This window comes from Haemorhous mexicanus, chromosome 1 (genome assembly GCF_027477595.1).
Source record: "Haemorhous mexicanus isolate bHaeMex1 chromosome 1, bHaeMex1.pri, whole genome shotgun sequence".
Lineage (NCBI taxonomy): Eukaryota > Metazoa > Chordata > Aves > Passeriformes > Fringillidae > Haemorhous > Haemorhous mexicanus.
In genome coordinates, this window is record NC_082341.1 from 91,001,027 (window position 1) to 91,018,995 (window position 17,969).

General features: G+C 40.8%; 1 protein-coding gene across 1 annotated transcript in view; it reads right to left on the bottom strand.

The window, feature by feature from the left end:
• Positions 1-17,969, bottom strand: part of TMEFF1 (transmembrane protein with EGF like and two follistatin like domains 1) — a 112,251-nt gene that overhangs the window by 25,655 nt on the left and 68,627 nt on the right. The window contains exons 3-4 of the mRNA XM_059856021.1: positions 15,589-15,718; positions 9,902-9,928 (exon numbers count right to left, since the gene is read on the bottom strand). Of these exons, the coding sequence (XP_059712004.1) occupies positions 9,902-9,928; positions 15,589-15,718 (157 nt within the window). The remainder of the gene's footprint in view (positions 1-9,901; positions 9,929-15,588; positions 15,719-17,969) is intronic.

A 17,969-nucleotide genomic window follows, 5' to 3' on the forward strand; every position in this document is an offset into this window, starting at 1 on the left:
CTTGATGCCCTTTGTCAGCAAGTTGACACCTTCTGGAGGTATGGGTACAAGAGCTGGACATATTCCAGAAAAGTTGTCATCAAAGCCAAATACCATTCGTGACATTCTTCACTTTAAGCATCCAACAGTCATATTGCTTTTTGACCATTTTTCTGCCCTGACAATCATATTTGCTTTATTATCCACTTTATTCCCCAATGAATACTTTTCAGGGTCAACAGTCTGTAGGAGAGATGCTATCCTGACATCAAGGAAAAATTACCTAGGTCCTGCACTTGCTACAGATAACTGTCCTCAGACATTAAAATCCTGCCTGCTTATGCATCCTGTTAGCTCAGTGACCTGTTCTCTGTCATCCACACCAAATCAGTGCTGACTGATTTGCTCCCAGGTCACCAGTGGAAAGGGTCATGAGGCCAAGAACAGTCTCTAGAAACACACTCATTTTCTACCAACTCCTTAACATTTAATGATCTATTGATTTGCAGTATTTTTTCACCTTAGATGTGCACTGTGTGGATGCTGAGCTCTCTAGTTACTCAGACTTGTGTGAGATTAAAGATCACATTTGACTGAGAAAGGTTATGGCTCTGTGGCGGTACTCTTAAACAAAATGTTCTGTTGTACAAATGCCTTTCTTGGAAAAATCAGTTTAAAAAATGGTAATTTTCTCAGTAAAGGTTTTCCATGAACTCAGAGTGACTGGCACTAGTATTTTTTCCCTCCCTTAATTTTGTACTCAGTTGATTTTTCTGCCTTCTATTTCACTGCTGTGCTTCTCATAGGTGCCAGAATGAGAGGCTGTTGCCCCCAGTCATCACATTTATCTTTTCTGAAAATATTTCTATATTATTTGTCATTATTCTACTGAAGAAAAAGAGACAAAAAGTCATCCACAGCCTAGAGAATTCTTTACCACCCAATTTTAAAGCTTTCAGGTGCAAACCTAGCAAACCTGCTGGTTACAAAATACTTCAACATGCTTAATATCCTTCTATGGTACCACTAACATGGAAAATATTTCACCATGCCCAATTTATTCTATCTGACTTGACTACAAATGCAACCAGAGTGCTTTACTGAGCACTTTTACTACACTATTTCAATTTTGCAATGGAGCAAAAGAAGTAAAACACACACCAAGCACATGCAGCATACACACCCTTCCTCTTCAGCTCAAATTATGCTCCCTGTGAATGTCCCAACACCTTTTTATTTTCAGAATCATTGTCCACAACTACTTGTTCAGTGTTTCTTTGTATTCCTTGACATAAATTCTCTCTCTCTCCTTTCCCCTGCCCCCATCCTTCCTAAAATTGCTTTCTCCACCTTTTAAAATTGTTTACTTTTAAAAATTGTGACTATTGTTGGCTTTTTTTTTATTAGAACTTGCTGGACCTCATGTATATCAGTCACCTACAATATTCAGAAGCATCTTTCACTACTAGCTGCATTATGTTTTAGCAGGAACAGTATTAGCCACTGCATATAATATAGACTGATGTCCTGTTGTGGTGTAGGAATGGTACTCCCCATTCAGTGTCCCCAGCAAGAATCTCCAAATCATGTGCTGCTCTCCAGCTCTGCTCTCCCCTCCCCCTTGCCCTTGTGGTGGGATGGTGTGGTGAATTGGTGGCACAAAAACTAAAACTCACAGGTCTAGGCAAGAACAATTTACTGGATACAGCAGTGAGATAAGAAAACAAACAGTAACAGCAACAGTATTAATAACAAAAGTGCAGAGAAGAGAGAGTGATTCACACACAAAAATGCTCGCTGCAGCACCCATATTGACTGCAGCCATGCTGCCCCTAGCAGAAAAGAGCCAATCCTTCAGGAAAAAACTCCCCTTCCCCTGCCCCCAGCAATATGTGAGGTGGTGTAGAGTAACTTCTGGTCCTGGCCATGCCATCCCCTGGCCACTGCAAAAATGAACCTTGTCCTGGCTGGAACCAAGACAAGTCCTTCAAGAAAACACCAACACAGAGTAGATGACTATTGTTTTTCAACCTGAATTGGTAGCAGACCTGTACACCTGTATCCTGTTAAAATATGTTAACCCATTGATATTTGAGAGCATGTTTCTCTGGTGGAAACATCTTCAAATGGCAATATATCCCTTGACATGTTGCCTGTCCCTTCTCCTTTCTCCCCCCCATTTGATTGTTCCTACATAGGTTGTAGGCAATAATTTTAATATTCCAATCAATTGGATCTTCCCAGCAGGTTTCAGTAATAACAATTAGGTCAAAATACGCTCCCAAATGAGCAGTTCAGTCTCCTCTTGTTTATTATGCAAGCTTCTCATATTGATGTATAGATGACTAGAGAATTTCTTCTTCTTGGTTTTGTGGGTATCTTGATTTATTCTGTTCTTGACATATTAATTTGATGTTGAGTGAAAGCTCATTTTCCCTCTCTTTTCAGCCTCCTTACATGTTTCAGGGCAGCACCTCATTAATGCTCTGTCCTTCAAAAGAAACAAGGCACAAAGACAGGATCAGTGACTCCCAGTTGTGTCTCTGAGCTGTGCTCCCTAACACTTCTCCTCGAGTCATTATTCCTGTGCAGAAGATGGCCAGCTATGTCTTAGGAGCTGCAGGGTAGGAGCCTGCCAATGGAGAGCAGCTCTAGAGGAATTGGGCAGCAGCAAATTGCTTCCCTCAGCAACTCATTTGTGTGTTCCTACAATGGTAATGTTGCTGGGCTTCTGCTGAGGGCTTTCAATCAGGCTTAAAGCAAAAGCATCCATCTGTGTCAAGGTGAAGTTTTGTCTGCCCTAAGGCATAGCTAGGAAAGGGAACTATGCTGTATATTTGTATTTATCACTGTTCCCAGTGAAGAGGGGGGAGCTGGAACTCCTCAGTAGCCATGTATAGATAGAATTCCTTGACAGAATGTTCAGGAAAGCCCCTCTGAACACCAACTCCTAACTGGTTTGGGATCATAATGATTTTTACTGTATTTGATGGGATCAACTAATCTCAAAAAGATTTCTGACTGTGATTCCCTCAGTATGGCTAGCACTGGAAATTCCTCTCAAAATACCACAGTCCACAGAGCTGCACACTAAGGACTGCAATTCACTCCAGAGCTTAGTGACTTATCCTACATTCCATTAACTTCCAGGGCAACTTTAATGATGCACTTAGTTAAAAAGGAGATTGTTCCCATAATTTGAAACAAAGCTGCAAACCTGCTCTTTTTGTCTGTAAGCATATATTTAAAGCCAGTGCCACACTACCCTGAGCTCTCCCAACATTTTGGCAAGTGATGTCTTGAATTCTCTTGACCACACTGCTGGATCACATGCAAAAGCAGTATTTGGCAGCGTGGAAGGTCCTGCTCTCTTATCCAACCACCCAGCTGGCTTAGAAGCAAAGCCTGCCTGGGTCCAGCAGAGATCTATACGTGGCTGAAAGATCCTTTCCATGTGCAGTGTGGACCACACACTGCTGCTTCAAGCACTCTTCAGTAAAGGCACCAGCCTTTGGAATTGGATTTTGCAAGAACAGGCATTACAGGCTTAATAGCAGGATGCTGGGTCTGCTTATGACTGAGCTGCCTGGAGGAGGGGAGCTTGAAGATTGCTCCCCTAATCACAACCCAGGTGATTGGCTTGCCCAAGGTGATTGGCTTGCCCAGTGCTTGTGACAATGACAATGTGTCACTTAATAAGCAAAGGACATGAGGATGTGCACTTTAGGACTCCCTACCACCACTATCCTTGTGAGGTGTTAGGGATCTCACAGGCCTGAGAGCTGGAACTTCTCCTTTGTTTCTGTGCACGTGACACGGTGGATAATGGTAGGAAAAGCTGGCATATTGCAAGACTGGATCAGCTTTCACACTGCAGAAACCTCCAGTTAGACAACTTGAGTACCCACTCACTCCAGCACCCTGCTTCAAACGCAGCTAACTCCTTTTTCTCCAAAGGAAGGCACAACAGCTTCAGAGTAAGCACCAGGGAAAATAAGCATGATTAGACGATGGTAGAAAACAAAGGACAAGAAAGTCACCAGATGCCAAGGGAGGTGTCCCACAATTTCATGAACACACTGGACTCCCACTGCAGGGTATATAAGATGAGTCTGTCCTCATTTGCTACATATCCTGGGCAAGAAGGAAAAGGAGTCAAGTCTGTTTTTATGTGCTTCTGGCTCCAGCGTCCCTGAAAAACCTGCTTAGAATAAGTCTCCACTGTTGCAGTGTGTTTTTATTTTGAAGGCTATTGTTTGATTTGTACTTTGGTAGTTTTTTGGGCTTTTTTTCCCCCTGATTTTGGAGGGACACAGACCTGCCTTTGTTAATCACTTGAGCCAGCTGTCTTATCTTTTTGCTACTTAGCTGCTTTTCTGCCAAGTTTCAAACCCCTTCCTCCCACATCCAGTTGTTAACCCCTCCTGTCCCAAGCAGTTTTCCTCCCATGTATTCCCTGCCTTGTGTTCCACCCACAGCTCTTAAATTGTATCCCCCCTTGAGACCTGCCCCCCTTTATAAGCTGCTGTTTGCCCCCAGCTCCTGGCCTGGGACCCCGAGACTCGTGGAGTGTAACATCAAATAAAGGAACCCAGTGCCACCCCAGGGCCGTGCTGCTGTGATCTTTTTGTTCCGCGCTGCGCCTCCACTGGTAGCTGGAATTCTGCGGAGCCCCGGAAAAGGGGGACTGTCAGCCCCCCACAGTCACCATCCAGCCGGGATGAGCGACATCCACCAACAGAGTGCCTGAATGTTTGGTGCCTTTGCGTCCGCCTTTATGAACCTTTGCTGTAAAAACAGCAATTCTTGCTTGTTTTATTTCAGTGTTAATTTTATCTACATAGAATGTGATCTTGACAACAATAAATATGGCTATTTGAAGCTGAAGTGGTATTCAGTGACAAGCCAGGTGATGGAATTTGCATCTTAAATCTTTCTAAGCCACATACCATTGTAGGAATAGCTAAAAGACCTGATGCTACCTCCTATCCAGGGTGCTAATCACCATCAAGTTTCTGTGAGTCATATTAAAATACATTAAAACAAATCAGTGGCACAATTACAAATTAAAATAGAAAATATTCGAGGCTCTAAATTGTGTGTGTTTATTCCACCCTGACTGTGTGACAATTACTGGATAAGTGTTGTCCCCAGTGAGGGGAAGGAACAGATGGCAGCCTGCTAAAAAGCACATACTGTATATCAATTTATTAATTACTAAATGCAATCTGCTAGACGTTCATCACAAGATACTTCAGCTATTAAATTTCAGAGGGATTAGAAATTCAAAACAAATTATTTTAATAATAATTAACTGGGCTATATGTATTGCAAGCATGTTATTTCCTTAGCTTAAAAGCCTGAAATGATTGGGTGCCATCTGTCTAACTACCATTACAACTTTTTTAATATCAAAAGGGCATTTTTGCTCAGGTACACAGACAAACACTCAACAAAATGAATTAAAAATTAATATTATGGGCATAGTAGGGCACTTAGAAATCGCCCCCTTCTTGGTTGATTACTGGAGCAGGTAACGTGCTTCTTCTAGGACAGTGATTTGTTTCTGAGAGGCTGGCTTGAAAAGTCTTTACCATTTGTTAGCTCTTTCATGGTGTATGTTACAAATGCTGATGGTTTTCAACACATTCTTGCAAAGGCCTTACTATATCACAAAGTCAACATCACAGCTGCGAGCTGGCAATCTACTTTTTTATGTGCATGTGATGGCCTCAGAATAATTTTTCATGCCCCAATCTACATGTTGTGGAAATACATCCAGCAGTTCAAATAGTGCTGCAATTTACAGCTGGCAGAGATGAACACAAACTTGAGCCTGTACCTTGCCCTTCTCCAGTTCTGCCTCAAATTCTAACAAAACATTGATTAAACAAAGGACCTAATTTTATGACTGTGTTCTTCAGAACAGGGAAATTGCAGAATGATTCATATGAGAATACAGAAAGAAGCCCACGTTTTCGGTGCAAGTTTAAAGGATCCCACCATCTTCAGCCATGACCCCAGCCAGGCAACTCTTTAAAGTCTGAGTAAAACTCTTTAAAGGCTCTCTGACATTGCCTTCTGAAGGGGTGAAACAAAATGGTAGAGTATTGAGGTTTTTGAAATTTCTCTCATTTCTGAATTGACAATCATATACTCTTCTTAGAAGTGGCTCAGGATACCCATTGCCACAAGTGACCAACTGCTTGGCTTCATAACTACAATTTTTATTACGCTGATGAAGTTTCAGACTTCTGAAATTAGAAAAATGGGTCCTTTTATTACAACTCAATGCTAACAGAGCATAGAAAATTGAAATAGCTCATTCAGAATGTCAGAGGGCAACTAGACAATTGTGTCATCCTTAAAAATTATATTACTTCATCTCATTCAGGCATACTGAAAAAATTCTCCCGCTCTTAATTATTTTCCTAAAATCTACTATTTTTGTAACAGTAAAGATGATTTGTGCAGAACATCAACCAGCAGTTCCATGGTCTTTAGGTTTTTTTTTTCTTGTAGCACATGATAACTACTAAGGTAAGATATTGTCTGAAGGAATCTTTGAGGAGAAAAATATTCTGTGGATTTTTCTCTTGCTCCTAAATCTACTTTTCTTTTTTTCTTTTTTTAACTTAGAAATGAATGCATTAACATCATAGTTTGGGAGTAGGAGGGAGAATATGCATGAAGTAAAGTTTCAGAATCATCAATGAGATTGTTCTGCAATGAAATGCAGAAAACGAGAAAGAACAGTGTGAATCAGTTGCACAAATCTTAGCTGAACATGAGGCCAACTGCTAATTTCAGCAGTGGTGACTGCCTCAGGCAGAGCTTTAGCAACTGAAGAGCACAACTCAGATGCTTTCCCATTACTTCTTTCAAAGTTAAAAATCCACCAGCAAACAGTGCATCTGCACAGCACTTGCAATGCCTCCTGAACGCACACAAGCAGCTGTGCTCATCCATTCCGTGTGTGCAAGCATCACTGGTGCATACACAATCACACTGATTGCATGTTTGAGAACACAGCAAACACTGATTCTGTGATTAACATCTGGAGTCACAGATCCTAGGAAGAAAACACAAGTCTCTAAGCTAGTACATCTGCTCGCTTGCTGGTTCTCTCTCACTCATCCTTGCCTTTTCCCACTCCCACTGAAGCTTCCTTGTGCTTCTGAGCATCAGCTGTACCTAACCCCTAGGGCACAGAGGTTCCCCAGGGAATTGGGTTCCCTTTTGAACACCCTTACCCAAGAGTATGAAATTAAACATTCCTTTATTGAGAAAATGAGGAGGTTTGGGCCAGGATGCAGTTCTGCAGCAGACAGACACATAGCTGAAATAACCAGAGAGGCAGAAGTGTGGAGGGCACCATGGAGCACCTCTACCCTGCAGGTCACCCTCTGCCTGGGTTCCTATCCTTTCTTCTTGTTTGGATTCCAAACAATGCATCTCCATTCTCAACAGGCCCAACAGTCTTCCAGAAGTATGGTTTTCCTTCTGAATTCCCTTAACTTGCAGTAAGGCTTTTCAGGTTTTAGTGTTTTCATGCAACACTTTTACAGCTACCTGAATTATGAAAAAACCTAAATTCCAGTTACAGAAATATCCTTGAATTTTCAGGCAGGGCAGAGTTCAATAGCCAAAGCAGCAGTGGATTTCATTTTTTGAAGGATTGCTTTCAGACACAGAAAATGACACAACATGTTGAAGAGTAACCAATTGTCCCACAGAATTATTACCCAACACCCAGTTTAGTGAGGAAGGTGCACAAGGACAGGAATAATTTAATGCATCACAAATATCCAAGGTGTATTAAACAAAGGAAGAAGAGCCAAGCAGGATTTTCAATGTCTTGTTGTTTAAATTTCCTTTTCCTTAACCTAAAATTAAGAACTAAACCCAACTGCTTTCACACCGAACAGAAGAAGGAACATTTCGGTTGGCCCAAAGGCACTCAGAAGAAACCCCAGTAAATGAAGGCCTAAGTCACAAAACTGCTGGAGGACAGAGTGGGTACATTGTTCCTTAATTCAATACCCAGGCACTGCAGAAACTCACCTGGGGCCAAGAGAACCAGATTCAATTCTTTCTGCCTGAAGTGAACTGCATCTACATATTCCACCTCCCAAGACAATGCACCAACTACTTCTGCAAGGTATCAAGGGACCACCAAACCTCCTCAGCCGATGGCATTCTATTTTGCATAAATAATTCAAATGCACTGGCATGCTGAGCCCCAGCTAACAAAGCCTTTCCACAGCACGAATCCTTCCTCCCCAGCCCCTCTTTGTCCCAGGCTCAGTGAGCATTTCAAGTGAGAACAAAAAAAACAGCAATGACAAAGGGAAGCCCATTTGGGTCTCTCTTGCCCCAACAGGAGGATTTGGGCTCAGCCTCCTGCCCCAAATGAAGGAACATTATTTGAACATGGACCTTTCACCTCTTCAGTGTGCAGCCAACAAAACATAGCATGTTCTGGCCTATGTTTTTCCAAACTGCTGTACATTTTTCCAAACTGCTCTTAAAGCTACCCAAAGAATCCTGACATCTATCAGTCGGCTGCCAATCTCTTCCAGATCAACAGTAACATTTACAAGGGACTTCAACCAGGATTTTTGTATGCAGTTAGAAAATTCTGAGAAAAAACCTCAAACCCAATTAATCTCAATGACATTCAAACTTTTCTGAAACTGTTCTAAAAAAAAAAAAAAAAGAAACATTACTGTCCTCTGTCTCCTACAAGAACTGCATGGCAGTACCAAGGCCAGAAAGCTTGGCTTGCAGGGAGCAGCTGCAGTGGAATAACAGGCTGGCTAACAAAGGGGAAAGGAGAAGCAAACAGAGCTGGGGAAAGAGTGTGAAGCATCAGAAAAGTCACCTGGGGAGGTAAGAAGAGGAAGTGTTTGAGCAAAAAATTGTTCCTTCAGACACTGCCCCAAAAGGAAACAAAGGTGAGAATGGCCTCAGCAGCAGCTAGCAGCAGCCCAGGAATTTACTAATAGCAGCTTATTTAGAGGGAGGGAAATGCCCCCCTTCACCTCCATACAGGAAAAAAGGAGTGAGCTAGCTGCTGGTATTTGAAAAGTTAACTGTTACATTTAGATCCACAGTGATGCCATAGATGGTTTTCCACAAAAACACATTTTTATGTAGCTAGACAAGATTTACAGCACTTCAAAACTCAGTCCCATCACCATGAAATGCAACACCTTCTCAACACGACCAAAGCCTAAAAGCAAAACAGCTTTTCTGTGTTTGTATATATGTGTGTGTCTCATATTTTTCATTCTATATGTATTCTTGTAAGTAGTATCAAAGATAGAATTAAGATTTTTTTTTTTTTTTTAATCCTTGGAAGAAGATTAAGATGTGTAGAAAGATGGGAACACTTCTACAACTACCAGCTGTACTATATCCCCTCTTTGGATACACAGCTTTGAACAAAAAATACTTTAGTAAAATACTTTATATAAATAGATATCATAATGCAATTGTTTTATATTTAAGGCAACAAGCTCAACCAAGCATAAGGTAACAACTTAGATGTTTTAGACAGTAATGAAATAAATGCAAGGGAAAAAAATGGTAAGAAATTTATTGTGAATAGTCATTTTCTGGAGAGAAATACAGGTGAAATAGAGATCTAAATATTGCACTGCATTGCTGGTAACAAATGAAAAACTATATAGGTCAAATTTGAGAGAACAATATTGGTGAAATGCAGACTACAACCTATTCCTCTACTACTACTGTTCTGAGATGGTCCAATAACACTGCAACATAACAGCTTATTTTAAGTACCATAATTTTCCCTCAATTTTTGTGGTATATGCAACCATGTATATGTGTATAAAACTGGCACACATTTGTTTAAAAGAAAGACCAAAACCAAAGATAAGTGGAGTTTGGTACTCACCTCCTTCTCCTGACCCAGAGCCATTATCTGAAAAAGAAACAGAGGGGGAGAAAAAAAAAGAAAGCAAATGAAAATATTGCCCCAGGAGCAGCTGTTTGTTCAGGAAATTGTCACTGTAAAACATTACACAGATGTTACATTTCATGAGCCAGCTGTAAAAACAAATATCCCACATAAGGCCTGGCATCCTTTAACACCGTTTGTCCACACTCAATGTGCCCTAGTCTCTCTCTTCCCTGTCAAGATGTTACTCAAGGAACAGCGTTATTCAGTACTGAAAACAAATATCTTTCTTAGCCTCTTTTCAAGTGTTAGAGATTAAATTTTGTTAAACCAAAGAGAGATGAAGAGTACAAATTCTGATTTTTGGAACGTTTATTTTTCCTTACCCTCTGGCCCTGGGAGCAGTACTTCAAGGAGTACTTCAACACATAAATCACCTGACTGCAGAAGTACCTCCAGAAGACAACTAGTCATCCAAGCAAGGTTGATTTAAGTCATCTAATGACAAAATTGCTTCTGTCAGTTGAGTCAATCACTTGGTATAAAGATGCTCTAATGGCATTGTTATTTCATTGACATTTGACTGACTGGATTGGCATCTGATGAGTGACAGCTTTCAACTGGATCCCATTTGCATTAGCAGTTCAAGTGTCAGCAGGACTTGAGCTTCTTCACCACCCCCAGCCAGCTCTACCTCAGAGCAGTATGGATCTGTTTAGGGATTTGGCACGTGCATCCCGCTGGGCAGTGCTCAGCACAGGCTTCAGCTAGCACAGCAGTAAAGACAGGCCCTCAAACACATGAACTGAGTCACAAACTTCCTGCCTTTCTAGCTCAAAGGAGGAGGAGAGGAGAGAATGGAATGGCAACTACTGTCAGCGGATTGTTTCCCATTCCCATTAGATTAGCTTCTCTGGAAGCTGAGGAGCTGAGAGGAGCAGAGCATGCATTCTGCTCATCCCACACCTCTTCTTTCCTGCCTGCTTTGGTGATGGAGAAGGCAGCTGAATTTATCTGCTAAAAACTGAAAAGAGACCAGACAGAGAGAGGAGTGGGAATTTTGCTTCCACACATGAGGTCGTTGTTCACACGAGAGCAAAAACCAAACCCTCTGTTTGCTCAGTTCCCTCCCCTGCTTTTCTTTAAGGAGCTGTATTTCTAAGAATAATTCCCTCTAGTGCGTGGATGAAAGTGTGAAATTCCACGTTACTGGGTCACTTCACACATTAAAAATTATTCCTGTCACATGGAGTATCAGGAATAGAAATTTGTTTTTCTTTTGCCTTAATTTTCCTTTCTTTCCTCCTATACCACTATTTGGTGTCTAACAGATTGAGCTTATAACCTTACAGAAATTAACACAAAAACCAGAAGGTTCTGTTCTCCATTGATAGTGACCCATTTTCCTGACAAAGCATGCAATCCCATATAAAATGTCCTTGTTGAGTCACTGAGAAATATTCCTTATGATGCAGTATTGCTTCATTAAGAAATTTGAAGGAGCATGATTTACTTATATGAATTAATATATAGGATTATTTGTGGTGGTGAAATTGTGTCATAAGCAGTTTTGGGGGAGAGGAAGCTGACATACAAATATGAGCAAGTTCACCATATGTGATGTGTATGAAAGACAAAGGGCAAAATGTCTCAGAGAATCTTGACTTTTTCCATGTTTTTATTTCCAGCTCTCACCCTCTGACTGCTTTCCCCTGAGGTGAGAAATGCTGCTCAGCCCCAGGGTGAGGGGCTCTGGCTAAACCCAGCGCGCATGGGGCAGGCAGGTACCACACCTGGAACGTGCCCTGTAAATCGTGGAGCTGAGGCTCAGACCACCTGTCTCTACAGATAATTGGCGTGATATACATGAAGTCCACTTGGCAGGACATCACAGCAGCAGGATATCATTTCTACTTCTCTGGACTTTCAGTTCTCAAAAAGGATTAAAAAAAAAAAAAGTGTCATCCTCTATAACACTGTGTCATTTTCAACTTTTCCCTGGAAGCTATGCTAGGACTCTTGTCTCCAGGGTAACCATGCTAAACTAAGCTGGTGTTCCTGCTTTTTTTTTTTCTTTTCTTGAGCCTTGGCTAGATTTTCCCAGGCAGCTGCTGGTTAAAAGAGTAGCATTTTTTTTCCAGCTTACTTGGACAAGGAGCCCTGCTCTTTTCAGGCCTTTAATGAATTCAGGGTTTTCAAAAGTTGTCTTCATGCACCAAGATCAGTCAAGAAAGATCCTCAAAGAAGTGAAGAGGCTGGGCACAAACAGCATTCCTCCAGCCACTGGTCAGCAATTAGAGGAGGAGTGATTGACCTCTAGCTTTACTTAAGCCACCCTTTTCCAAATAGGTGGCTTTTCCTTCAAGGTGTTCAAGGCCAGGCTGGATGGAACTCTGAGCAACCTGGTCTACCGGAAGGTATCTTTACCCAGGGCCGTAAGGTGGGAGCTGGATTATTTTTAAAAGTCCCTTCCAAACAAAACCATTCCATGGTTCTATAAAAAATATGCTTATACACAAATACACAAGCTTCTGCTGTGAGCTGCTTTAATCCATAAGGAGTTTCTGGATAAAATACACAAAGAAGGACTTGGATGAGACACAGCATCTGAATGCTGTAAGCAGTCAGCTACAGTCAGAATCTCCCTTTTTTGTTCTTTCTGAGCAGGAGCCATTTCTGTACTGTGGGTCTGCTTTGGTGCAAAGGCAGAAAAACCTCTCCAAAACCAAAAATGCTTGCAGCCTCTCTCATTCGGGAGGGATGGCTTTTAACTCAAAGTAGCACAAAAATGGAATCCATCTCTTGCCCATTTAGGCCAACAGCTCCAAAATGCTAAGTACAAACAGGAGGACAAACAGTCCACTGACAAATTTTAAGCAAGCAGACCTTTCCCTAAGCCACTCCTAAGAGAATAATTCCTGCGCTTGTTTCTAGTTCTGCAAACAGCTTTATTCTCCTTTTTGCCTTTTTTTTTCTTTTTTTTTTCTTTTTTTTTTAACTTAGAAGTCCCAACAGAAAGCAATGGACTGCGGCTTCCAAAAGTATACAGTGCACTGAAAAGCTGCAAGTATAATCAAGTACTACATCATTGTGTGGTTACATTTTCATGTGCATACAATATAAATCTGGCAGCAGTCAAAATCAATACTAAAACCTGTGTATGCAGACCCAAAATTTAATCCATACATTCTCTTTCATTTCTCTAAACAACCATTTTTAATGTCAAAACTTGCATTTTGTTTATTTCTAAAGCATCTATAATTGACTCTTTTTTAAAAATTGCTTATTTTAGAATCCTGAAACTCTGACAGCCTTCCGACAAAGGAAATAAGAAAATACATTGCAAATCACTTATGTCTGTAAAATTTTAATCAAAATATTACCTGTCAAGAAACAGAATAATGATTTAGTGACTAAATCACTCAATGTAGCCTGTTCTAGTGCTGTAGCTACAGAAGGTATCAATCCCTAGCAAATGGGAAGTATTTTATTCTTGTATGAGATTCAGAAGCCTGATATACTTTAAATATTAAACAGTTGTTCCAATACTAAGGAGGAATTTCATCCTATTGTCTTGGGTGCATCCCAGCTCTGATAGGAAGCCAGTGAGTTTCTACTTGTCTCCCAATGATGCCCTAGAACAAAGCATTTTAATAGCCAAATTAAAGGCAACCAGTGAAAATGAATTGGAGGGGGGGGTCTATAAAATATCTTTTCATTTGGTATCTGAGTCTCCATTATAGGTGTAACAGATCAAGAGCACAAATATGCCACTGTCTTGGCAGGGCATGGAGAGGTCCTGGGTGATGACTTTCATCATCCAATATTTTCCCGTCACCCGAAGCCCATCAGGCACTCAGGGAGCAGCAGGTGCCATCCTGGTGGAGCTCTGCTGAGGCACTTAAGGTTGTGACAGTGTAAGTGCAGTACTCAGCCTGAATCAGAGCCTCTGCTTCACAAATGTGTTTTCAGTACTTTCTGGAGCGTTGTGTTTCAGCACATTTCTTGATCTGTTACACTAAGTGCTAAAAATTATGCTGCGTTTCCTGGGTTTTATGTAGGACTTAAAGAAAAGGAGAGGAAGGTTGAAAAAAACAAATCCCCTACTAGCTGTAGAAGCTAGTAACAATTAGCTGCCAGCAACCTGAGGCTGAGAAGAATCGACTTTTCATTTTGAAATTTCTTTTTCTCAGTAGAATAGAATGCATATACATGCAAACACTCCACAAATTATCCTAGAATTTTTTTTTAGTATAGAAATAAATTTTTATGCTGTGTGTCCATTTCTTAAAATGACTTGTGCAAGAAATTAAATAAATATAATTTAATTACATATCCTCAGCAAAAACCTCCGTATTTCTTGGGTGTTGTTATAGTAATATGTGAATCCTCCAAACTGAATTGCATTTTTTTTCCTATTTCTGCAGCATCTGGAGATAATTTACAGGTGGGAGATTGGGAAAGACAGTAAATTCAGCCATCAGCCTGAGGGATGCTGGAATTATGCTTCTGAGCTGGGCACAAAACATGGGCTTTCTTCAGACCAACAACACGGATTGTTTTGGACCTTAGCAAACACAAGCCAGACCTCAGGACAGGTCTGTGCTGCAGTCAAAGGCCTTGGAGCAGCTGGTGTGAAACATGCTGCATGTAAAGGAGGGCACTGGGACTGGCAGCGGTGAGGACTTGGGCCAGGCACCCTGCACGTGCATTTAGTCCAATTTCCAGATGAGATTCTGCAGCTACCAATGAGCTCCAGGCCTGATAACTCTAAAATGTCATTGCAACTAACCAACATAAAGTTAGTAAGGATTGTGCATCTGACCCACCCAGCTTTTGGCAGCCATATGGACGTAAACTTGTTTCGATTAATCCAAGCAACCATTCTGTATCCAAAGATGAGGGACATCCCACAACTTAATACTTTATGTGTATTATTTATGTACCAAAATTGCAGATGTTGACACTACTGAGCCATTTAATTCCATTCTAAGAAAGCCAGCCGTGTGTCTGGTCTCACCTGCTTTGAATGTACCCAGAGGTTCAGAACACCACTGGTGGTTAAAGTTCCTGTGTCTAAGAGTATGTTGTAATAGTCAAAACAGGGAAAACCTGTCCCATGTATTTGAAACATGGAAAAATCTATGCTTTAAGTGTGTGGAAAGACAAAAAAGGCAAGCTCATTAGAAATGTGAGGTAGAATGACTTTGTAAGTTATGCATCTCTTCAATGTAATGACCCAAAGTCAAAGATGATGCCTTGGATGCAGGTAGAGCAGCAGTCAGGATGACCAGTGTCACTTGTTGGATGCTACACTAATTCTGTCTATCCTAAAAATTAAAGTCCTAAAGAAACGGCTAATTTGGAATCTGCTCCAAATTTGTTAAAAGCCTTTTGATGGATAACAATGCTCCTCTATAAGCAGCACAGAAGCATTAATAATCTGTTTTCTCAGATAAAGTATTTCAGCTTGTAGCGTTTATTTATTAATCTGTTAGCATATCAGAAGATATATCAGATTTCTTGTCTAGCAAAAGGTTCCATTCCTAAAGAGGACTTGGGCTTTCCACATTATTTCATCCTATGAAAAGCACAAAAATTTTAATTGCTGAAATTAAGGGCAAAACTAAAGAGCTAACCATAAAACATCATTCATTAGTGACACAAAGTGATGTCTTACATACCAGAATAACAAGGTCCTCTTGATACCATTGTTATCTCTTTCTGGTGCTTGCAAGCAGCTCTCCTGAGGAAGCATTCATTTTGGTAAGTGTCTCCATTTGATCCACAAACTGGAATATAGTTCGTGTGACACTAGAAAAGAAATTATAATATAACCCAGTCAAACAGAAATCAAGTGATTAATCTGAACTGCATATTAATATACAGGAAGGCAGTTGTGTTATTAACAGCATCTTATAACCCTTTTTGCTAAAGAACTACTTGAAATATATTAGTTTTTCAGTATCACTATATGTATTCCTCTTGGATCACTGAAATAATAGTCTAACTCCGCATGGACTGAACATAGGAATTCAGTAGGAAAGATTAAAAGCACAAAATAACCATGCTGGGACTCTGTACTGGCTAGAGGGAATATGTCAGGCATCTAGAAGTATTTGAAGGATAAACACTGAGGCAGGAGAAAACTTCTTCAAGATAATACAAGAAAGTATGACTAGGCACAGGGGGCTGAAACTGAGCAAAGGAGAATTTAAGGAGAACAGTGCTTAAGGGGAGATTTGCTGACCTTTTTGGTCAGAACAGTCTTACAAAGGAGGTGGAAAACAATAGCCACTCTCATTAAATTCAAGAGCATCATGAGTCTTTTACTTGGTCAACAACTATAATAATGTTTTCTGTTACTACATTGAAAAATTTAAATCTTAAATTTAGTAGAATTTGATACAAATAAAAAGAAAGAAAGGAAGAAAGGAAAACTTATCATTCAGAACAGCTTTTGCAGAAGCTGCCTGCATTTTGCTGTTTTCTTATATTCTAACAGAAATGGACTATAAACCCCTTGTACACATAATGTGCATTCAGATGCTGGGACCAGCAATCTGACTAACATCCGAGAGTGCTGCATGACTTGCTGCTGAACTGGAGGTCCAAACCCTGCTTCCCAGCATGGAAAAGGAGATATTGCCCTGCTTGGGGGTGTGGTGGTAACTGTAATGTCAGACACCTTTTGCATCTTCAACGCCCTGATGTAAAAAGAACCCAACCAAAAACAAGAGCCAAGAAGCAATGATGAAATACAGAGTAGCCACCAAAGTTCTTGACCACGCAAAGTTTGTGATTAAACTGGTATAGTTCAACCCGTGAGAGTGCATGCAGAAATAACAGCATTAGTTAAGCTAAAATAACTTAAAAATAAAAGAGTTTCTTCTCCAAATTCCAAGTGAGACTCTCTCCCACAACAGTTTCTTTATGCTTTGACATACATAAAGGTCACAATACTGAAATGTTAAAACATAATTTTGAAGGGTATTACCCTCCAATCCTTTGTCATCCTGCCATAGATGACTAACTGAGAATGAATTAAGCAGATATGGACAAAAATAAATCATTCTGCCAGCTCTGAAAATTATTTCTAACAGTTTTGTAATACTTCCCCATAGTGAGCAGCTCTCAGACACTCAACCATTAGTCCTGCCACATGCCACACAGAACAGGCATTTCTAGAGAGTAATTAACAGGCAACTCCCCAGCGGGACAATACTTTCCAATAGATGATTATCTGTTCAACAGATAATTCTCAATTCTCCTTAAGTCTCTGTGTGATGCTTTAAATTTGCAGATTCTGTTCTGAGGATAGGAAATGAAAAGTAAAGGGATTCCTTTTTTACAGTTTGGTAAGCCATTAGTGATTTGTTACAGCACAGCCCAAAGTTCCTCTGTGAGCACCCTTCAGAAGTGAAGTTGTTTTGTTGTGAGGAAGTCCTCTAATACCTCAAATGGCCAAAAGGGAGAGCATCTCTTTGTGCACAGGATCAGCTCAGCACAGTGTGCCATGGGAAAATCCATCCGAGGTCCATCCAGTGCTGTGTGATTTCAGAGTTTCCAACATCTGAATGGGTTGCAAGATTTGCTCACTGTCACTTAGCTCCTTTTCCTATTCTCTTCTATTAAAGCAGTTATGACTTTTGTAAAGACTTTCTCACTGAAATTGGAAAAGGAGCCCCATGATGTCTCTCTCTCCCCTAATCCCACCTCACCCCATCTTACCTCCCACACTGGTTCATAACACATGCCCTAGGTGTTGATCTGTTTTTCATTCAGGTCCTGTAAAACTCATCCAAAATACAGCAGAAGACCTTTTAGCCTGCAGAGCTCTTGCTGCCATGACATTATAGGTGTTTCAAACAACACTGAAATTTGTCATCCATTTTCCCTAATCTGAAGAAAGTTTGTGCCAGTCTCAGCCTTAGTTCAGGGGTGGCTCTGATTCCTTGTGCCACTCTGATCCCCAAAACACCTCTCTGTCATGCAGATCTCACTGAGCTACAACTTCCTCAGGAGGGGAAGAGGAGGGCAGGCACTGATCTCTTCTCTGTAGTCA